At 38.6% G+C, this 23736-nt stretch overlaps 1 protein-coding gene across 2 annotated transcripts in view; it reads left to right on the top strand.

Moving 5' to 3' along the window:
* NEB (nebulin) overlaps positions 1–23736 on the top strand; it is a 252744-nt gene that overhangs the window by 119930 nt on the left and 109078 nt on the right. For both annotated transcript variants that reach the window (XM_054548869.2, XM_024243154.3), the window contains exons 72-90: positions 195–398; positions 1201–1305; positions 2559–2666; positions 4093–4404; positions 6294–6497; positions 7813–7917; positions 8056–8163; positions 8558–8869; positions 10060–10263; positions 11111–11215; positions 12005–12112; positions 13841–14152; positions 14940–15143; positions 16022–16126; positions 16701–16808; positions 17947–18258; positions 20732–20935; positions 21843–21947; positions 22737–22844. In XM_054548869.2, coding sequence (XP_054404844.2) covers positions 195–398; positions 1201–1305; positions 2559–2666; positions 4093–4404; positions 6294–6497; positions 7813–7917; positions 8056–8163; positions 8558–8869; positions 10060–10263; positions 11111–11215; positions 12005–12112; positions 13841–14152; positions 14940–15143; positions 16022–16126; positions 16701–16808; positions 17947–18258; positions 20732–20935; positions 21843–21947; positions 22737–22844 — 3333 coding nt within the window. The remainder of the gene's footprint in view (positions 1–194; positions 399–1200; positions 1306–2558; positions 2667–4092; positions 4405–6293; positions 6498–7812; positions 7918–8055; positions 8164–8557; positions 8870–10059; positions 10264–11110; positions 11216–12004; positions 12113–13840; positions 14153–14939; positions 15144–16021; positions 16127–16700; positions 16809–17946; positions 18259–20731; positions 20936–21842; positions 21948–22736; positions 22845–23736) is intronic.

Raw genomic sequence — 23736 nt, 5'->3', positions numbered from 1 at the left:
TCCTCTGTACCAAAAAAATGCTCAGATAAAAAAAATACGCTTAGGATTCAATAATGTGTGTGAGTGAGTGAATGACTATGCTAGGAACCTTAACTATTCATCAGTATTTTTGTATTTCTCTAGGATAACCCATTTTGTAACTATGAATCTGAAACACTAATTAATAAATGTGTTTCTTATCTGTTGATCTGCAGAATTTGTATAAGTCAGACCTTGAATGGATGAAAGGCATTGGCTGGGTTCCGATTGATTCCTTGGAAGTTGTTAGGGCCAAGAGAGCTGGAGAATTACTTAGTGATACTATCTACCGTCAGCGTCCAGAAACGCTGAAATTTACCAGTATAACAGACACTCCGGAGCAGGTGCTGGCAAAAAACAATGCTTTAAACATGAATAAGGTGAGTCTTCAATCCTCACTGTTAGATACCGAAAGTTACCACAGAACAATTTTTAAATTCTGATATATTATTGTATTTTAAAGATAATAATAATAAGAATCATGATACCTTCTTAAATGATTTTTCCACTATAATACCATAGTTACTTAGTGATACTTCAAAATATTAAGCCATTGTTAAAAGTACTGTGTGCTTTTGTTTGTTTGTTTGTTTTGTTTTTTGAGACGAAGTTTCATTCTCATCGCCCAGGCTGGAGTGCAATGGTGCGATCTTGGCTCACTGCAACCTCCACTTCCCAGGTTCAAGCAATTCTCTTGCCTCAGCCTCCCAAGTAGCTGGGATTACAGGAGCCTGCCACCATGCCAGCTAATTTTTGTATTTTCAGTAGAGACGGGGTTTCACCATGTTGAAGGCTGGTCTCAAACTCCTGACCTCAGGTGATCCACCCATCTTGGCCTCCCAAAGTGCTGGGATTACAGGTGTAAGCCACCATGCCCAGCCTAAAGTACTGTGTGCTTCTGATTGGATTAGTAGGTTGTCAAAAAAAAAATACCGTGTGCTGTAACTCTTTCCTATAAATTATTTTAAATACTTCAATCCAATTATACTTTTCATAACCTATAAGTCCTTTAACAGATTCTTTAAAGAATTTTAATAAGAAACAAAGGTAAGGAATTTATGCAGCTTTAATAATTTTATTTCTACCTTGCATACAAGAGAGTTGACTGGCACATAATCAAAACAATAATATCTGTGAACACCAAAATAATTTTTCTCTCTTTTTTTTTTTTTTTGTTGGTAGCGCTTATATACTGAAGCCTGGGACAATGACAAGAAAACTATTCATGTCATGCCTGATACACCAGAAATCATGTTAGCCAAACTCAACCGAATAAACTACAGTGATGTAAGTAAACTGTTGATCTTGTAATGAACAGAAAGGCAAAAATGAACCATTGTAGCTGTTTTCTTAGGAAAATGTTTAGACTAATTTACTACACATACTACAAACTACCATTTTCAGTAGAAGAGATAGTTCTCACTTGATTCAATTTTGAGCTATGTGGTGGGTCCACAAAGTAGGCTACCATTTTATTAACAGGTTTTCAGGAATTGAATGATTATGAATAAATATTTCCATAGGAATTATACTTTTAAAACCTTCCCCTACAGGTCAGTGTGGATATCAAGTCATTATTTTATTCAGCAGCTAGCAAGTAGGCAAGGACTGGGTTGGAATCTGATGAGTTAGTAAGCCGCATATTATTTTGCTGCTCCAGTATGCTCTGATAATCATTTGATGTTAACATTTTTCCAGGCATTTCTGCCAGAACCAACATTTTCAAAAGGGCAATGATCCTGAAATCCCGGGTCCATAGATGAATCACTGTCCGAGATAATAGTCCACAGCAAAATAAGAAAAAATAAGCACAATGCATTGAGTTTTTCAAAAAACAGAATAGATTACATTTTAAAATATTGTCCTTATTTTTATCCTTCTTTTGTATTAAGATGCCCTGTCTTTTATATTATGATGACAATAATAAATACTGTTTTGTTTTGTTTTGTTATGTTTGAGACAGAGTCTTACTCTGTCACCCAGACTGGATTGCAGTGGCACGATTTTGGCTCACTGCAACCTCTGCCTCCTGGGTTCAAGCAATTCTCCTGCCTCAGCCTCCCTAGTAGCTGGGATTGCAGGTACATGCTACCATACCCCGTTAATTATTGTATTTTTAGTGGAGACGGGATTTCACCATGTTGGCCAGGCTGGTCTCTTCTCAAACTCATGACCTCAGGTGATCCACCCATCTCAGCCTCCCAAAGTGCTGGGATTACAGGCGTGAGCCACCACGCCCGGCCAATAAATAATTTTTTTTTTTTTTTACATCTGCTTGTTGGGCAAATAAAATTTTGCCAACCAAATGTTGATTTTTTCCTCACATTTTTTTGTTGAAATTTACAAGTCAATAAAATCCCAATGTTTGGAACATGTGCCTTAAAAATCCTAAGCACCCATGAGGCAAAGCTATCTATAAACCCACCCTAATGCTTGACTTTGTGAATTATTTCTGTAGTTTAAATGAGGACAAAGAAAAAGTAATAATCTTGGCACTTTTTATGGAAGGAGTAAATGAATAATGACTTTCTTTTCTACAGAAACTCTATAAACTTGCTTTGGAAGAGTCCAAGAAGGAAGGCTATGACTTGCGTCTGGATGCCATTCCAATCCAAGCAGCCAAGGCTTCAAGAGATATTGCTAGTGATGTAAGTGGATGTTTTGGAAAAGCCATTTCTTATTCAAAGATGTTGACAAATAGAAGCTTTTAGAGTTTTTCTTGCCAGAAATTTAGTTACCCCTATAAGTCTCAATTCCCTTTAGTGATTTTTCCCTATACAAAATTGTAAATGGAAAAAAAAAGCACAAAATTCTAGACCCATTATACCCATCAATCAATCAAAACTAGAGACATACTATTTTTAAAAAAGTGTTTTACGGACACCAAAAATGGGTTCATATTTTTGAGCCTCAGAAATTGAACACTCCGTCTTCAAAAAAAATAAATAAATAATTGAGCAGCAGTTGACCTAGATGTTTGTGAAATTAAATGGATTAATTTATTCCCTTTAAATAATATGTGAGAAACAGCCAATATACATGTAAACTCTTCCTTACTACTTATATTTATTCTTGCATTAAAAGAAAACTAGATGGATATGTCTTAGAGATTTGTTTTGTCCTTTGTAACTCCTGATTGGTGAGATGTCCCTCACTGGACACAAGAACAAGTGGCAAAGTAAGCAGAGCTTTTTCTCAGCACCCGCTTGCCTCTTCTCTACTCCTTTTCTTCACATGGGAAACACCTCCTAAGGGTGGCCAGTGTCCTCATTCTGTAACAAGCCTCCTTAGGACTCAAATCCAGACTTTCCCACTTCTGGAAGGTTCTCATGCCTTGGACATATGCTTCATTTCTTCTGTAAACTAAAAAGTATCTGAAACAGATCTCAATCAATTTAGAAGTTTATTTTGCCAAGGTTAAGGACACACACCCTATTATCAAAACTTTTCTTGCTGTTAAGCTGGAGAAGCCCACACCATAATCGTCTCATGGTAAAATGGACCATAATATGTTATTCTTGAATCTTAAAGGTAGATAAACTGACTCATAGTGAAAGTTCAGTGATGTTGACAGGCTAATAAGAGAGCCATTTCCTGGTGACACATAAACTCTATCTAAATGTAACACATATCCTTGACTGAGAAGTCTATTATAAGTTCTAATAAGGGAACTATTCTAAAATATTCTCAATGTCAAACAGTTTTGGGAAAATAATAACTATGTTATTTTCCATCAGGTTGTTATGCTCCATAAGATTGTACAATATATTTACCTCTACTTGTTAAGGAATCAAATGTAAACTAAGCAGTGTGGTATAATGAGGAGGAAAAATATTAGGAATGAGAAGCTCTTCATTCTAGGCTCATGCTGCCACCTGCTTGTGGTGTGACTGTGCAAATCACTAAACCCCTGCTAGGTTCAGGTTTTGACTTTTAAAAATAGGGTTGATGATATTCACTTTTCTCCTTCATGATAGTGTTGGGGAAAAGAAAAAGAAACAATGTGAATGTGAACCTATGAAACATGATTATATAAGATGTTCTTGTCATTATACTCATATCTCTATTTTTTAGTACAAGTACAAGGAAGGCTACCGCAAACAGCTTGGCCACCACATTGGGGCCCGGAACATTAAGGATGACCCGAAGATGATGTGGTCCATCCACGCAGCCAAGATCCAGAGTGACAGGGAGTACAAGAAGGAGTTTGAGAAGTGGAAGACCAAGTTCAGCAGCCCAGTGGACATGCTGGGGGTGGTGCTGGCCAAGAAGTGTCAGATCCTTGTAAGCGACATAGACTACAAGCATCCCCTGCATGAATGGACCTGCCTGCCTGATCAAAATGACGTCATTCAGGCTCGGAAGGCCTATGACCTGCAGAGTGATGTGAGTGGCTCTAATATTCTTCAGTAATGGTTTAGAAAAGCATTCTAACTCTTTTGTGCCATGGAATCTTTCCACAGTCTGGTGAAACCTACAGACACCTCTTTAGGATAATGTTCTGAAATGCACAAAATAAAATATGTATTTAGTTTCAAAAGAAACCAATCATATTGAAATATCATTATCAAAGTATTAAACCAAACCTGTAATGTGCTTTTCATTAACACATTAAGTAAACAATTCTAGTGGTAACTGTAATAACTAATTTCAAAGAAGTGATGAGCATAAATACTTTAAGACATCAGCAACAACTCTGTATTAGTCTGTTCTCACAGTGCGATAAAGAACTACCTGAGACTGGGTAACTTATGAAGAAAAGAGGTTTAATTGACTTACATTTCCATGGGCTGTACCAGAGCATGGCTGGGAAGGCCTCAGGAAACTTACAATCATGGTGGAAGTTGAAGGGGAAGCAGGCACATCTTCACATGGTGGAGCAGGAGAGAGAGAGCAAAGGGGGAAGTGCTATACACTTTTAAGCACCCAGATCTCATGAGAATTCATTCACTATCACGAGAACAGCAAGGGGGAAGTCCAATCACCTCCCACCAGGCCCCTCCTCCAACATTGAGGATTACAATTCAACATGAGATCTGGATGAAGATGCAGAGCCAAACTATATCAAACTATAATAGGACATAAAAAGATTTGAGATTTCTATAGCTGACAAAGTCAGGTGTAGTGTCAATACTACTGTAATATATTGCTTATACTTATAATGGATGAAATGCTATATTTCAGTTACAGGTTAATGAAAATGAGGATGTTACATATTTTTTCTATCCTAGTTCACTAATGCCAGGTTAAGAATTCCTGTTCTAAACAAGCTAATTTTCCAAATCAATCAATTGCATTATAATTTTGTGTCTATTTAACTTATAGGAAGTATCTATTGTAACTTTTGAATGGAAGTTTAAAAATGAATTATACATATGAAGACAAATTTTCTAAGAAACTTGAAAACGATTGCTCCCTAGAAATATGTTAGGCACTTTTGTTGTTGGCCAATAGAGTCCTTTGGAGACTCAAATATTACCTCATTGATATCGTAGCTCCTTGTTTTAATCAAGCTCTGGTTAAATCATGCACTTTTGGAAGAATGATAAAAGCAGTGACAGTTAAAAAAAGAGAGATTCTCCGAAAGCCATAAAAACAAAAAGAATTGTTACCCTTCCTTACAAGAAAAATTTTCCTTCAACCAATTGTTTATATTCAAAGAAGAAAATGAAAGAAAGAAAAAATGTATTTGTTTACTTGAATTCTAAGACAAGAAAGAGGATGGAGGATAAAATAAATATGAGTAAAAAAAGATGTACTCTTTGACTTGGAAGCATGTACATAGAAGCATATGAAAAAAGATGTCATTTTTATCCCCCAAAAAACACGTTAATGCAACGTGATCAACCAGTAATGCTCATTTCTTCTCTATATACCAAGAAGAGCTATGAAGGCCACTGCCTAACAACATAGGAGCCAACTGTATTCTAACCTGGTACAGTTTCCATAAGAGGAGGTAGGGACCATCAAATCAGAGAATAAACACTTTGTTTCAGGAGGCAGGCAGTAATTTCCTTAAGGTGGTTTTTATCACTGAAAATGAATAGCATTAAAGAGATTTTTATGAGTCTTTAAAACAGTAAATCTTGGCTACCTTCAGGAGCCAGGCATTTAACTAGCCATTCTAAACCAAAGTAAAGCGATCCTGTGGGTCTTCCCAGAAATTTACAGAAATAAGATTCAGACTTATACATTATCTGTGTATGTTAAATCAGGATCAGGCACCAGGCTGTCTAGGTGACATCCATAAATATTTGACATTATTTCATTTTCAGGCTATTTACAAATCTGATCTTGAGTGGCTGAGAGGCATAGGATGGGTTCCCATTGGCTCTGTAGAGGTCGAGAAGGTGAAGAGAGCTGGAGAAATCCTGAGTGACAGGAAGTATCGCCAGCCTGCAGAACAGCTCAAATTCACATGCATTACAGACACTCCGGAAATTGTCCTAGCAAAGAATAATGCCCTGACAATGAGCAAGGTGAGTCTCCAGCTGTTTCCTGTTGCCAGAATCATACCTTCCACAGATTTGGCTCATAAAGTAGGAAATTCCCTAAGGGTTCCCTGAGAAAGGAGGTGTCATAGGCCTGATTTTCATGCAGGCCTTTAACAGAGCATCTGCTTGAATTCAAAGTGTGCTCTTCTCAACACCCTGCCCCCTAATTCTCTGCATGTGGGAACAGAGCCTGGAATGATTTCCCTGGAGTGATGCACTCACCCTTCTGAGCAGTGACCTGGAGACATCACAATTGCATTACCCTTCCTCACACATTCTCCTAGGCAGAGCAGATTCAGGCCACTTACGTGTCTTTAGCCATCTGGTAAGGAATATAAGCCATTTACACTTCATTCTGAGGGCTGGGATACACATAGTGTTTCATAGCAATGCTGGTATACATTCAAATTGGTTGCTCAGGTTGCTCCTCCACATTAGGTTATGGAAATCCACTTTTGAAAGCTAGCTGCTATTTCTGCTTTCAGTTTTATTACACAAGATAGATGATCATTTGTTTCATACAAAATTTTATCAATCTATTTTTATCCAATGAGTCAGCCCTTAATATGCATATTTTAGACTGACTTGAACTTGAATTCTCCCGCACCTGCCTGGAGGCCTTCCAATCATTAGGCTAGTACAATTGAGTGCTCAGTACAAATATGAAAGTGGCTTCAGACAGCAAACTCCAGAGTCTGGGGTATACAACTCTAGAAACTCTTTTATACCATATCCATCAACAGCAACCACAACGATAACAGCAATAGGAATCACCAAAAAATCGTTGAGTATCTGCTATGACTTGGGCATTTTATATATGCTATGGATCACCTTCAAAAAATAATAAAAAAGAATGATTATCCCCCTCTCAGAAATGGGGAATGTGAGGAGTTACGTACCTTTCTCAAGATCACACAGCTTGGAAATAGTAGAGTTGGGTTTGCACTTGGGATTGACTCTGAAGTCTAGGGATTTCTACTGTCTCATAGTTCCGTAACTGAGATCCATCTTTGGATATCTGAATAAGCTTGTGATTCACTGGATGAAAAGAATTACTAATAGCAACCATTATATTGCTTCATATTAATTATGAAACCATTGTACAGCTATTTAAATATTGCTATGTTTTACTTTCCCCATGACTCTTTTGCTTCCCTCACCTCCCAAATGCATTAGAAGGAGCTATTTTATAGTTAAATGTGAGTTAAATTTGCTAACAACTGTAATGATGTTATTGGCTTTAACAGAAGGTCTTATACTCCCTTCCTCTCCCCACGCCCCATGCCGCCCTGCCCTGTAGCATTTATACACAGAAGCTTGGGATGCTGACAAAACCTCCATCCACGTCATGCCAGACACCCCAGAAATCCTGCTGGCCAAGAGTAATTCTGCCAATATCAGCCAAGTAAGAGATTTCCTGATTGTTGCTTAAACCTAAGAGTAATTAAAATGCCTTTTCCACCGTAACAATTTCCTTTCTGGAATTGGCCTATTACCTTCCTCAAACACTCTTATTTTCTGTCGTCTATTATCCCTTCCCTAGAAACTTTACACCAAGGGATGGGATGAATCAAAGATGAAAGACTATGATCTGAGAGCAGACGCTATTTCCATCAAAAGTGCCAAGGCCTCCAGGGACATCGCCAGTGATGTGAGTACCCTCCATCTATCTCTCTGTGGTCTCCACCGTGCTGAACAACCCAGAGGGTGGCTGGTGAACCACACTCTATAGTTATTTCCAAATGTACCTTCCAGTCCTACTTCCTACCTCCCAAGACTGTTCCCTTTCTTGTTACAGAGAATAAAAATACATTTTGGCATTATAGTTAGAGTTGCTGCAGGGAATGCTTTCACCAATGAAGATATACGATTACATTACAATTATTTTTATAACAGTATAAAACATTGCTTTTAAATATAATAGTTCAGAGATGCCAAAATGTTTGTAATAGAAAATTCTTGTCCATTTCATGTTGTCTGTAATTGTCAGCACATGAGCATGGTTTCAAAACTGGATGTCTCCACCTGTATTTCTGGCATTTTAGTACAAATACAAGGAAGCCTATGAGAAACAGAAAGGCCACCACATTGGAGCCCAGAGCATTGAAGATGATCCCAAGATTATGTGTGCCATACATGCAGGAAAAATTCAAAGTGAAAGGGAGTACAAGAAGGAATTCCAGAAGTGGAAAACCAAGTTCTCTAGCCCAGTGGACATGTTAAGCATCTTGCTGGCCAAGAAATGTCAGACTTTGGTCACTGACATTGATTATCGCAATTACCTGCATGAATGGACATGCATGCCCGATCAAAATGACATTATCCAAGCAAAGAAGGCCTATGACCTGCAGAGTGATGTACGTAACATGAATTTTGGGAAAGGGGGAAGGGGAAGACGTAGATTTGTTCATTGCCCAGTCAGTGCCTCTGAGGACAGCCCCCTGGGCTGTGCACTGCACAAACCTAGGGGTGGGGCTGGGGGGTACCATTCACATTGTCTAATATAAAATCCATCCTTAGTAGTTATGTCGTGGGAAGCAAAAACAGAGATGAGCCCTAGTGAGGTCATGTCCTTTATTCCCGAGCCTAGATTCCAGACTTTTTTCCATGTCATTTGTAACTTCTGGCAATGAAAACATATTTCAGACAAATATAAATCATCTGAATGTTTTTAAAATAATTGCTGCTATTATACTAGATCCAAAACACCAAACAGCATTTCCTTGGGTCATTTATCACACGATTAAAATGAAATCCAATTCAGCAAAATTTTCCTTTAAAAATTTTCAACTATAAAATTTTTTGAAATATCAAATAATTATATCATGGAATTCAGCTTTATTACTATATATTATTATTAATAGCTAGTATAAATAATTATGTTTTTACAAATGACTTCTGTGATCAATATTAAAAACCCTGAATCATGTGAGATCTCAGGTATTACTTTTTTGGAAGTACAATCTCCTGCACTTATCCCTTCAACCCCATGTGCTTTATTTTTCAGCAAAGGATTGAAATGTTTGGTTTTTTTTTTGAGACGGAGTTTCTCTCTTGTTGCCCGGGCTGCAGTACAAGTGCAATCTCCAATTGCACTCCATCCCTTAAAAAAAATTTTTTTTTAATGTTAGCACTCACGACTTTAACTTAGGATCACAAAAGGGATTTCCAGTGTCACAATGATGTACTTTCATGTTTTATTTTTGCTTTGCCATTGCACGTACCCAGAGTTTCAGTGCTGAAGGCCTGCACCTTGCTTCTCATACAATCTTTGCCTATTTATTCATTAAATGTTGACATTTGCCCCTTTTTTTTTTTTTGAGACGGAGTTTCACTCTTGTTGCCCAGGCTGGAGTGCAATGGCGTGATCTCGGCTCACTGCAAGCTCTGCCTCCCGGGTTCAAGCGATTCTCCTGCCTCAGCCTCCCAAGTAGCTGGGATTACAGGCATGCGCCACCATGCCCGGCTAATTTTTGTATTTTTAGTAGAGACAGGGTTTCACCATGTTGGTCAGAAATGGTATTTTTGTCTAACATCTTCTTTATAGAGTGTGTATAAGGCAGACCTGGAGTGGCTGCGTGGCATCGGCTGGATGCCAGAAGGCTCAGTGGAAATGAACAGAGTGAAGGTTGCTCAAGACCTCGTGAATGAAAGACTCTATAGGACACGTCCAGAAGCTTTGTCATTCACCAGCATTGTCGACACTCCAGAAGTTGTCTTGGCAAAAGCCAATTCTCTGCAAATAAGTGAGGTAAGAACCATCCTACTATCTTTTCCAAAGATAACACCCAAACTGAGCCTGTAGACTGGACTTCTTCAAAGAATTTTGGTGAGAGAAGCAACTCTAAAAATGTCTTCACTAGTGAAGATACACTGAAAATAGAACTCTGACAAACACCAACATGCCTTTCTTTTACCACACATACACACTTTGAAGCACTGCAATGAAAATGTCACTCCCTGGCAACTCAGGAACACAAATATTTGTTGACCTCATATTAAATACTAAGACATGTAGTGTCATGCTGCATAATAACGTACATTGTACTAGTCCAGATTCTCTAGAGAAACAGAACCAATAGGGGCCGTGTGTGTGTGTGTGTTTGTACACACACACAGAAGAGAGAGACTTTAAGAAATTGGCTCCTGAGATCATGCAGGCTGGCAAGTCCAAAGTCTTCAGGGTAGGCCAGCCGGCTAGAGACTGAGGGATGTGTTGCAATTCAAACCCAAAGGCCATCTGCTGGCAGAATTCCTTTTCACTGGGGAGATTTGTCTTTTCTATCAAGGTCTTCAACTAATTAGATAAGGCTCACCCACATCATAAAGGGTAGTCTCCTTTACTTGGAATCTACTGATTTAAAAGTTAACTTCATTTTAACAATACTTTCACAGAAACACCTAAAATAATGTTTAACTAAATATCTGGGTACCGTGCCCCAGCCAAGCTGACACATAAAATTAACCATTATAAACATGTAAAAACATTTTTCCAGATTGAGTAGTTAGCTAAGGCTTACATTAGCTAACTATTAGCCAAACGTTACCTAAGGCTTAATATTTCAGATATTGATTTCCTGTTTCCCTTCTCTCCACAGAAACTGTATCAAGAAGCCTGGAATAAAGATAAAGCCAATATCACCATTCCTTCTGATACTCCGGAGATGCTGCAGGCCCACATCAATGCCTTGCAAATCAGCAATGTAAGTGGCACAAACATGAAGTGTAAAAGCCTTTATGGGCAATGTCTGTCTGCTCATGAAGAGTGTTATAGCAGACAAATTGCCTACCTTGCAATGTTTGTGGCTTTTGGTGCTAGGCATTTTCTCTTTAGCTACCAGTCCCAATGCAATATGAATGGAGTTTCTCTTTTAAATGTGTGCTTGGATACATCGCTGGGTGCCTAGACTGCAGGATTTGGGACACCTGAATCCTTTTGGTGTCCTCCTTCACTCTTAACAGTCTCTGTTATCATCTTAGGTTTTTTTTATTGATCCAGGACTTTTTCATTTGACATTTCAAGGCCATAAGAAAGACAAAAGACCATTTTTAATTACATCCAAATGGCAGGCTATGTATGATATCTATGTCACAACTCTTTAGCTGTAACTTCTCAAAAGTCAAAGGGAAAAATTAGGGGGAGAAAAATCTTATCAGATCTTACCTGATATCTTGATAAAGATTCTCTGGCTTCCCCATTGATCCTTAGGTTCCATGTACTTGCAGTGGGATATTTTCAAATGTATAACATATTGTGATGGATGCAAATATTCAAACATCAATAGAGTTTGATGTTTAGCTTTAAAATTTTAACCAGAAGTATCCTGTACACCACAAAGGAAATATCCAACAACCAAAAGAACCCAGAAATGAATGCTTTTTCCTTATAGTGACTACATTACATTATTCCATATGATTTATATTATGACAAATTTGAGTTGATTTGTTTATTTTTCCATTCTTGTAAACAAACCTATATTTTCCTTCTATAGAACCTCTACCAAAAAGACTGGAATGAGGCCAAGCAGAAAGGCTATGACATAAGAGCAGATGCCATTGAAATCAAGCACGCCAAAGCCTCCAGAGAAATTGCCAGTGAGGTACGCTTCCTTCTCTTTTCTTGTGGTTTTTCTCTTCTACAAAACAAGCAGCGAGACTATTTTTCAAGAATTTTGTGTTTTAAAAAAATCTGTGCATAGAATTGCATCTCATCCTGTGCTGGAAGCTTTCTGTATTTGAAAATATTAAAATGGAATGGAAAACATTAAAATTAGCGTAGATGAGGTATATGTGTAAATTTACTTTGATGCTGTTACAAAGTAGAAACAAAACATCATGAAGAGTCTGTATTAAATTCCTGGGAAAATTCAGGACCCAATACAATGTCATTTTATCCCTAAAATATTTCTGACATTCTCCACAAATATAAATCACAGATGATAGTTTCATATAAGAGTTAAGACTAAAATCACATTTATTTGCAAGATTTTATATGGGAGGCTTATGTAGAATACTCTTAGTAATCTTTTGAAGTTCATTTAATTCTAATTTTAAAACTTACTGGTGGTCAAAATAAGTATGCTACCTGCCGGGCATGGTGGCTCACGCCTCTGATCCCAGCACTTTGGGAGGCTGAGGTGGGTGGATCACTTGAGGTCAGGTGATCGAGACCAGCCTGGCCAACATGGTGAAACCTCATCTCTACTGAAAATACAAACAAACAAACAAAAAATTAGCTGGGCGTGGTGGCGGGAGCATGTAATCCCAGCTACTCAGGAGGCTGAGGCAGGAGAATCACTTGAACCCGGGAGGCGGAGGTTTGCAGTAAGTCGAGATCATGCCATTGCATTCCAGCCTGGGCAACAAGAGTGAAACTGCATCTCAAAAAAAATAAAAATAAAAATAGAATAATTATGCTACCAAGTCCACCCCGCCCCCAGCTCCAACTCTTTAAGCCACCTTGTTCCCTTTCTCTGAGTTCTTCTCTGCTTTTTATCATGTAGCCACTTGTTTCCTCCTTCTTATTCTTCATTTTTGCCTCTAATAGTCATAGCTGGTCCACGTTATCTGGTTTATTCTCAGTTTTCTCTCTCTTTGTTCAAACTTGCCTATGTTGTCCAAACATAGGAAAGAAACAGAAACCACCTTACACTAGTCCTAAGACACTCATCAGATGGAAACTCTTGTCCACAGAACTTTTGTTGTTATCTTCTGATTCAAGCCACAACCTTGCTTTCCATCCTTGAAACATGCATCTTTCTTATCTGTTTCCAAAACCACACACATATGACCTCTCCCTACCTGAGGTTCCTTCAGTACTCTTAGGAGATCATCTGACCTGATGTTGCACTTGTCAGGGAAACTTGGTGATGGAGATTATCACCTGTGCCTTGTTTTCCCCATCTGGAATATATGTTAATAATAGTATCTACCTCGTAGAGACATTGTGAGGATGAACTGTGATCATAATTGGCGCCAGTCAATGATTTTTGACTGAAAAACATGGTAGTTTCATATGGGTCTACCCAACACATTTGAAGTAGTCATAATAGTGTCTGGCATAGAGTAATTACTTAGTAAATGTTAGCTATTGTTTTTATTACTCTTGTTCACTATACCATCTCCCTCCTGATTTAATCATGTCCTCTCTGAAATGACCTAAAATCGTATTATCTAACTTCTTTAAAGTGAACTGAAATATATAATGATGGCCAATGTTGAGCCAATTTATACCAAGGCTAAGAAAACATTCTGAAACCATTTAAAGAAAACCCCTCTTAATACATTATATTCATATGTCTTCTTTATTTTATTTCTTACTACTTTAGTACAAATACAAAGAAGGTTACCGTAAGCAACTGGGCCACCACATGGGTTTCCGCACCCTACAAGATGACCCCAAGTCGGTATGGGCTATACATGCTGCCAAGATCCAGAGTGACAGAGAATATAAGAAAGCTTACGAGAAGTCTAAAGGAATTCACAACACACCGTTGGACATGATGTCAATTGTTCAAGCCAAGAAATGCCAGGTCCTGGTTAGCGACATTGATTATCGCAATTATCTGCACCAGTGGACGTGTCTGCCAGATCAGAACGATGTGATCCAGGCCAAGAAAGCCTACGACCTGCAGAGTGATGTGCGTATATTATCACCAGACCCCGGGGAGATGTGTATTTGTGTGTTTAATCCCAGTGCATTCCCCAGAGGCATAATTTAAGTGGTAATCTTAATAGAACCTAACATATTCTGTAGAATTCATGGTAGCAGAATTTTCCTCAGACATTTTCTATCTTATAGAGGACTCCTTCTTATGGTAGCAACACCTTATTTACCAAGATGAAAATCAGTCTCTTATTCTATGTAATTTGGTAGAAAATTTCAGTTGCAGCTGCTCTGAGCCATTACCTTTGCATAATCATATACATATTTCAGAAGTAGATGTAAGCATAAGGAAATGTTGGATTTCATGTTTACTTGATACAGAAAAAGAGAGAGATGGGGAGCAGGGCGGATATAGATACAGGTATGTATTTTTCTCTCATTATGCATACATCTAAGGTTCTTTACCTCCTTAAATCAAACTGATGTTATTACTGATGTTACTTCCAGTGGTACATAAAAGGCAGACTTCAAGTGGTGAGTGTAGAAACTAATCCAAGCATACAAAGTTATGTGCCATTACTGGCTGCCATTCTACCAAGTGCCACTTGTGAGCCCTGTTCCAATTCCTGCAGGATACTCTAAACTTCTCCCATGTGTGCCAGAGAGATAACACCCAATATTAACATTTAATGTTGATCCTTGAGTTTTATGAGATTAGCCACCTAACTGATTTAAATAGAGGTGATGTGGGGTTTGCAAGCATCAAACTCTTATGGGCAACTTTGACTCTTCCCCACTCTGTGTTCCTCTCCTTCATGTAGAACTTGTACAAGTCAGACCTGGAATGGATGAAGGGTATTGGATGGTTGCCAGAGGGTTCTGTGGAAGTGATGAGAGTGAAGAATGCCCAGAATCTCTTGAATGAAAGGTTGTATCGTATAAAGCCTGAGGCCCTCAAATTCACCAGCATTGTTGACACCCCGGAAGTAATCCAGGCAAAGATTAATGCTGTACAGATCAGTGAGGTAAGTCCAGGTGGATGATGTTTTCAGACAAATGGAAGAAATCTCAATCAAGAAGAATTTTAAACGTGAACTTTAGACTCTTCATGTCAGCGTCAGGATCTGAAACACATTTACATGTATCCAGATGGACCTTTGTGTAGTCAGTCTCTTAGCAGCCTCTGTATTTCATTTGCTTTGATAAGTGTTTGGTGAATGCACATGTGGTGGGCATCTTCATGTTCTACACACCCTGATACACACTTTGATCACATTTGGAGATCCAGACCGTAAGACAGGCCCACCACTTAGTACTATAATCACAAAATTGCCACTTCTTTATTGCTTGAAATAGGTTGAGAAGTCTAGGGACAACTTCAGTATTAGACATTATGGTAGTTGTTTGGACCAAAAACAGCTAGGTCCTGCTTAGCAATGGGGATTATCAGAGCTATCTGCAATGTGGACTTACCCATCAGATGATTAGATGTGAGTAAATGGAAAAGAATAATTTTACTACCATATTTCTGACTCATTTTAAATTATGTTGTATCACACATAAATCTGTTCTCATTGAAGTCACTATTGGCACCTCTTAAATGAAAGTGCAAATGAGGCCAGGTGCAGTGGCTTATGCCACGTATAATCTACATTTATATCGGAGAACATCCAAAAAGAACTTTTCATTTTACTTATTATTTAATATAAAATTAGATTTACCTATTAATCTTACTTAAAAATTTTAATTTACTTATGTTAGTTTTAATTTATTATAAAATTCACTTATAATTTTATTCATCATCCATTTATTCAAGCATATGTTTTATGACTTTATAATTTTGTTTTTGTGGTAACTGACTTATTTACTAATTGACCATTCCATTGTTTTTCATTTTTCCCAGCCATTGTATCGCGATGCCTGGGAGAAAGAGAAGGCTAATGTGAACGTGCCAGCTGACACTCCCCTGATGCTGCAATCCAAAATCAATGCTCTGCAGATCAGCAATGTAAGACAGCACACACCATTTGCTTTTCAGAGTGCTCTCTGCCTATACAAACCTTTTATCATACACTCCAAAGAGAGTTTGGCAAAAGGCATTTTCTTCGCATTCCTTTTATTTCTAGTCTTTAAGTTAATGATAAGTAGCTGTGTGGGTCTGCGTGTGTCTGTATAATGTACATCTCAATGTTTGTTGGAAGGAAAAATGGAATAGTTTCTCCAAAAACACAACATAAAACTTACAGATACATGTAGAGTAATACCTAGTTCTCAGTTTTTAGTGGGCCATCCCTCATTGCTTTTTCCTTGTAAAAGCCAAGCAATATGTTTTTTTCTGATTTTTACATGATTTATTATCTCTTAAGTTTCCTTCTTCAAAAAATAATTATTAGAAGAGAGCTTTACTGTCATTAAAAATCTACTGGAATTCAAGCTTGATATGAAACCAGACTCTTTTATAAATCTTAAGGAGACATTAATGTTCAGTGTAACTGTAAATATCTATTTTTAAATACATCAGTAATGCTGACTCAGTAGCTCCGTCTTCAGACTGACTGTGGTATTGCACTCTCTGTTTGCAGAAACGCTACCAGCAAGCCTGGGAAGACGTTAAGATGACTGGTTATGACCTGCGAGCAGATGCCATTGGGATCCAGCATGCCAAGGCTTCCAGGGATATTGCCAGTGATGTAAGAGCTCCTCCTTGCCCAACCGGAACAAGCACTAACTAGTAGAAACAGAGGGAGTTTAACTTAATGCCCTTTGAATTATGTTTAAGTGGCATTGGGTCATTGTTATTAGTATATTTGTAAATCCTAAATTCAAGAATAACATTTACAATTTGAGGATCCTTTTGCATCTTTGTTTGGTTCTGCAACTCTTGCGTTTAAGCACAGATTTTGATTTTCTTTTCAATATCTTCACAATGTCACTTAATTTACAAGTACTTAAAGAGATTTAATTTCATAGTACAAAGAATTCTGTTGTTACTCAAAGTGTGGCATGTGTACTACTGGTGGTTCCTATAATAATTTTATGTAGTACATGCACAAGTATTTTTTTAAAATAGTTATATGGTTGTTTTAATGTGTGCTAGAAAAATATTGGTTTTTTCCATTTAGATACAGTTATACATTTTTAAATAAAACTTTAAAATAAGTTTATAATTAAAAATTATTTCAGGCCAGGCGTGGTGGCTCATGCCTGTAATCCCAGCACTTTAGGAGGCAAGGCGGGTGGATCACTTGAGGTCAAGAGTTCGAAACTAGCCTGGCCAACATGGTGAAACCCTGTCTCTACTAAAAATACAAAAATTAGCCAGGCGTGGTGGCAGATGCCTTAATCTGCTACTCGGGAGGCTGAGGCAGCTGAATCGCTTGAACCTGGGAGGTGGAGATTGCAAGTGAGCCAAGATCGTGCCACTGCACTCCAGCCTGGGGAACCGAGTGAGACTCTGTCTCAAAACAGACAAACAAACAAACAAAAATTTCAACAAAGAATTAATTTAAAGTAATAAGAAGTACAATTGGTACTTGTGTGTGACAAAACATCTGAAGGTGGCCAGGCTATATTGGGAGATAATACAGCAATACAATTCTTGCCTAAGAGATGCTCTCAATGTTTTCATGCATGTAGACACAGAAGACAAACCAATGTATCAAAACTTATGGCTTGAATTTAAATAAAAACAGTATTTGCCCCCCACCCCCACCCCCACCCCGCCAAAAAAAAAGGTAAATTAAAGGAGATGGAGTTATTTTGAGTAGGCTCTCTAGAAAAAGTGGGTTTGGAAAAATTACTCTTCTATTTTCTGTTCACATCTACCAGTATCTGTACAAAACCGCTTATGAGAAACAGAAAGGCCATTACATTGGATGTCTCAGTGCCAAGGAGGACCCTAAACTGGCTTGGGCAGCAAATGTGTTGAAGATGCAGAATGACAGGCTGTACAAAAAGGCCTACAACGACCACAAAGCCAAGATCTCCATCCCTGTGGACATGGTGTCCATCAACGCTGCCAAAGAAGGTCAGGCACTAGCAAGTGATGTGGACTATCGCCACTACCTGCACCACTGGTCTTGCTTTCCCGACCAGAATGATGTGATCCAAGCCAGGAAAGCCTACAAACTGCAGAGCGACGTAAGTGTGTCCCCCAGGAAACAAGCCCCCCATTGCTTTGCCTGATGGCTCTTCCAATGCTCTGAAAACACAACTCTCTGTACGTAGGCACTCCACTTTATTATTATTTTATCAGAATTATTAATTGCCTACCTACAGCCAGGTTTCTTCAGACAGTTTTCATTGTTAAAGGTGCTACCAGAATTTTCCTATAGATTTGTTACTGCATATAGTATTTGCAGTTTCTTACTTTTTTTTTTTTTTTTTTTTTGAGACGGAGTCTTGCTCTGTCACCCAGGCTGGAGTGCAGTGATACAATCTCAGCTCACTGTAACCTCCACTTCCCGGGTTCAAGCGATGTTCCTGCATCAGCCTCCCAAGTAGCTGGGATTACAGGCATGTGTACCACACCCGGCTAATTTTTGTATTTTTAGTAGAGACAGGTTTTCACCATCTTGGCCAGGCTGGTCTTCAACTCCTGACCTCAGGTGATCCACTCGTCTCAGCCTCCCAAAGTTCTGGGATTACAGAAGTGAGCCACCGCACCCAGCCTAGCAGTTCCTTCCTTCCTTCCTTCCTTCCTTCCTTCCTTCCTTCCTTCCTTCCTTCCTTCCTTCCTTCCTTCCTTCCTTCCTTCCTCCCTCCCTCCCTCCCTCCCTTCCTCCCTTCCTTCCTTCCTTCCTTCCTTCCTTTCTTCCTTCTTTCCTTCCTTCCTTCCTTCCTGTCCTATGGCCCAGGCTGGAGTGCAGTGGTGTGATCTCAGCTCACTGCAACCTCTGCCTCCCGGGTTCAACTGATTCTTCTGCCTCAGCCTCCCAAGTAGCTGGGATTACAAGCACATGCCACCACGCCAGGCTGATTTTTGTATTTTGTTAGTAGAGGCAGGGTTTCATCATGTTGGCCAGGCTGGTCTCAAACCCCTGACCTCAGGTGATCCACCTGTCTTGGCCTCCCAAAGTGCTGGGGCAGTTTCTTAAACTAAGAATGTCCATGATCCTTCAGCTATGTATCAGAGAAGGGCAGGACAATCTTCCTCAAACTTACTTTGAAAAGTTAGCAGCACGCTCCAGACCACTTGTTTCCTTTAACTTGACGTTCTTCACTATGTGGTCTTTCATTAACTCACCTAAGGCATTTTTAGATTTACTCGTATTTTCTGCCCTTCAAACTTTTAGAAATGATGGATTCCAGAAGGTTATTTATTTCCTGTATAGAATGGATAACTTAAAAATTATCTGACCTTGGTTCCCTTAAGCTTCCAGAGATACTTTTTTATAATGAATGAGTTCATTACAGGAAAACATGCTCATCACTTAAAATGCATTGCCAAGTGGGGGATTTTAGACAGTTTCTGGAGACCAAAACTGGAACTAGTGATTGAATTCCTAATCATCCTTTTAAAAATACTTATTAAACACACCATGTGCCAGGCATTGTGCTAAGCACTAAAGATACCATGGTAAATAAAGAAGAAGAAAAAACATCACATAGGGCTGGGCGCGGTGGCTCACACCTGTAATCCCAGCACTTTTCAGGCAAATGTATTTTCAGACAAATATAAATCATCTGAATGTTTTTAAAATAACTGCTGCTATTATGCTAGATCCAAAACACTAAATAGCATTTCCTTGGGTCAATTATCACAGGATTAAAATAGAATCCAATTCAGCAAAATTTTCCTTTAAAAATTTTCAATTATAAAATTTTTTGAAATATCAAATAATTATATTATGGAATGCAGCTTTATTACTACATAGTATTATTTATGGCTAATATAAATAATTATGTTTTTACAAATGACTTCTGTGATCAATATTAAAAACCCTGAATCATGTGAGATCTCAGGTCTTACTTTTTTGGAAGTACAATCTCCTGCACTTATCCCTTTAACCCCATGTGTTTTATTTTTCAGCTAAGGATTGGTATGTCTAACACTTGAAATGTTTTTTTTTTTTTTTTTTTTTTTTGGTGTGTGTGTGTGTGTGTGAGACGGAATTTCACTCTTGTTGCCCAGGCTGGAGTGCAAGTGCAATCTCCAATTGCACTCCATACCTTTAAAAATTTTTTTTAAATGTTAGCACTCACGACTTTAACTTAGGATCACAAAAGGGATTTCCAGTGTCACAATGATGTACTTTCATGTTTTGTTTTTGCTTTGCCATTGCATGTACCCAGAGTTTCAGTGCTGAAGGCCTGCACCTCGCTTCTCATACAATCTTTGCCTATTTTTTCATTAAATGTTGACATTTGCCTTTTGTGTGTGTGTGTGAGACGGAGTTTCGCTCTTGTTGCCCAGGCTGGAGTGCAATGGCACGGTCTCGGCTCACTGCAAGCTCTGCCTTCCAGGTTCAAGTGATTCTCCTGCCTCAGCCTCCCAAGTAGCTGGGATTACAGGCATGTGCCACCATGCCTGGCTAATTTTGTATTTTTAGTAGAGACGGGGTTTCACCATGTTGGTCAGAAATGGTATTTTTGTCTGACATCTTCTTTATAGAGTGTGTATAAGGCAGACCTGGAGTGGCTGCGTGGCATCGGCTGGATGCCAGAAGGCTCAGTGGAAATGAACAGAGTGAAGGTTGCTCAAGACCTCGTGAATGAAAGACTCTATAGGATACGTCCAGAAGCTTTGTCATTCACCAGCATTGCCGACACTCCAGAAGTTGTCTTGGCAAAAGCCAATTCTCTGCAAATAAGTGAGGTAAGAACCATCCTACTATCAAGCTTTCCTGGTTCTGGATTCTGTTTTCCAAAGATACCACCCAAACTGAGCCCGCAGACTGGACTTCTTCAAAGAATTAAAGAATTTTGGTGAGAGGAGCAACTCTAAAAATGTCTTCACTAGTGAAGATACACTGAAAATAGAACTCTGACAAACACCAACATGCCTTTCTTCTACCATACATACACACTTTGAAGCACTGCAATGAAAATGTCACTCCGTGGCAACTCAGGAACACAAATATTTGTGACCTCATATTAAATACTAAGACATGTAGTGTCATGCTACATAATAACATAACATTGTATTAGTCCAGATTCTCTAGAGAAACAGAACCAATAGGGGCTGTGTGTGTGTGTGTGTGTGTGTGTGTGTGTGTGTGTGTGTGTTTGTACACACACACACAGAAGAGAGAGACTTTAAGAAATTGGCTCCTGAGATCATTCAGGCTGGCAAGTCCAAAGTCTTCAGGGTAGGCCAGCCGGCTAGAGACTGAGGGATGTGTTGCAATTCAAACCCAAAGGCCTTCTGCTGGCAGAATTCCTTTTTACTGGGGAGGTTTGTCTTTTCTATCAAGGTCTTCAACTAATTAGATAAGGCTCACCCACATCATGAAGGGTAGTCTCCTTTACTTGGAATCTACTGATTTAAAAGTTAACTTCATTTTAACAATACTTTCACAGAAACACCTAAAATAATGTTTAACTAAATATCTGGGTACCGTGCCCCAGCCAAGCTGACACATAAAATTAACCATTATAAACATGTAAAAACATTTTTCCAGATTGAGTAGTTAGCTAAGGCTTACATTAGCTAACTATTAGCCAAACGTTACCTAAGGCTTAATATTTCAGATATTGATTTCCTGTTTCTCTTCTCTCCACAGAAACTGTATCAAGAAGCCTGGAATAAAGATAAAGCCAATATCACCATTCCTTCTGATACTCCGGAGATGCTGCAGGCCCACATCAATGCCTTGCAAATCAGCAATGTAAGTGGCACAAACATGAAGTGTAAAAGCCTTTATGGGCAATGTCTGTCTGCTCATGGAGAGTGCTATAGCAGACAAATTGCCTACTTTGCAATGTTTGTGGCTTTTGGTGCTAGACATTTTCTCTTTAGCTACCAGTCCCAATGCAATATGAATGGAGTTTCTCTCTTTTAAATGTGTGCTTGGATACATCGCTGGGTGCCTAGACTGCAGGATTTGGGACACCTGAATCCTTTTGGTGTCCTCCTTCACTCTTAACAGTCTCTGTTATCATCTTAGGATTTTTTATTGATCCAGGACTTTTTCATTTGACATTTCAAGGCCATAAGAAAGACAAAAGACCATTTTTAATTACATCCAAATGGCAGGCTATGTATGATATCTATGTCACAACTCTTTAGCTGAAACTTCTCGAAAGTCAAAGGGAAAAATTAGGGGAAGAAAAATCTTATCAGATCTTACCTGATATCTTGATAAAGATTCTCTGGCTTCCCCATTGATCCTTAGGTTCCATGTACTTGCAGTGGGATATTTTCAAATGCATAACATATTGTGATGGATGCAAATATTCAAACATCAATAGAGTTTGATGTTTAGCTTTAAAATTTTAACCAGAAGTATCCTGTACACCACAAAGGAAATATCCAAAACCAAAAGAACCCAGAAATGAATGCTTTTTCCTTATAGTGACTACATTACATTATTCCATATGATTTATATTATGACAAATTTGAGTTGATTTGTTTATTTTTCCATTCTTGTAAACAAACCTATATTTTCCCTCTATAGAACCTCTACCAAAAAGACTGGAATGAGGCCAAGCAGAAAGGCTATGACATAAGAGCAGATGCCATTGAAATCAAGCACGCCAAAGCCTCCAGAGAAATTGCCAGTGAGGTACGCTTCCTTCTCTTTTCTTGTGGTTTTTCTCTTCTACAAAACAAGCAGCGAGACTATTTTTCAAGAATTTTGTGTTTTAAAAAAATCTGTGCATAGAATTGCATCTCATCCTGTGCTGGAAGCTTTCTGTATTTGAAAATATTAAAATGGAATGGAAAACATTAAAATTAGCGTAGATGAGGTATATGTGTAAATTTACTTTGATGCTGTTACAAAGTAGAAACAAAACATCATGAAGAGTCTGTATTAAATTCCTGGGAAAATTCAGGACCCAATACAATGTCATTTTATCCCTAAAATATTTCTGACATTCTCCACAAATATAAATCACAGATGATAGTTTCATATAAGAGTTAAGACTAAAATCACATTTATTTGCAAGATTTTATATGGGAGGCTTATGTAGAATACTCTTAGTAATCTTTTGAAGTTCATTTAATTCTAATTTTAAAACTTACTGGTGGTCAAAATAAGTATGCTACCTGCCGGGCATGGTGGCTCACGCCTCTGATCCCAGCACTTTGGGAGGCTGAGGTGGGTGGATCACTTGAGGTCAGGAGATCGAGACCAGCCTGGCCAACATGGTGAAACCTCATCTCTACTGAAAATACAAACAAACAAACAAAAAATTAGCTGGGCGTGGTGGCGGGAGCATGTAATCCCAGCTACTCAGGAGGCTGAGGCAGGAGAATCACTTGAACCCGGGAGGCGGAGGTTTGCAGTAAGTCGAGATCATGCCATTGCATTCCAGCCTGGGCAACAAGAGTGAAACTGCATCTCAAAAAAAATAAAAATAAAAATAGAATAATTATGCTACCAAGTCCACCCCGCCCCCAGCTCCAACTCTTTAAGCCACCTTGTTCCCTTTCTCTGAGTTCTTCTCTGCTTT

The sequence above is a fragment of the Pongo abelii genome, chromosome 11 (genome assembly GCF_028885655.2).
Source record: "Pongo abelii isolate AG06213 chromosome 11, NHGRI_mPonAbe1-v2.0_pri, whole genome shotgun sequence".
In the NCBI taxonomy this organism is placed as follows: domain Eukaryota; kingdom Metazoa; phylum Chordata; class Mammalia; order Primates; family Hominidae; genus Pongo; species Pongo abelii.
This window is presented reverse-complemented; position numbering and strand designations above follow the sequence as displayed.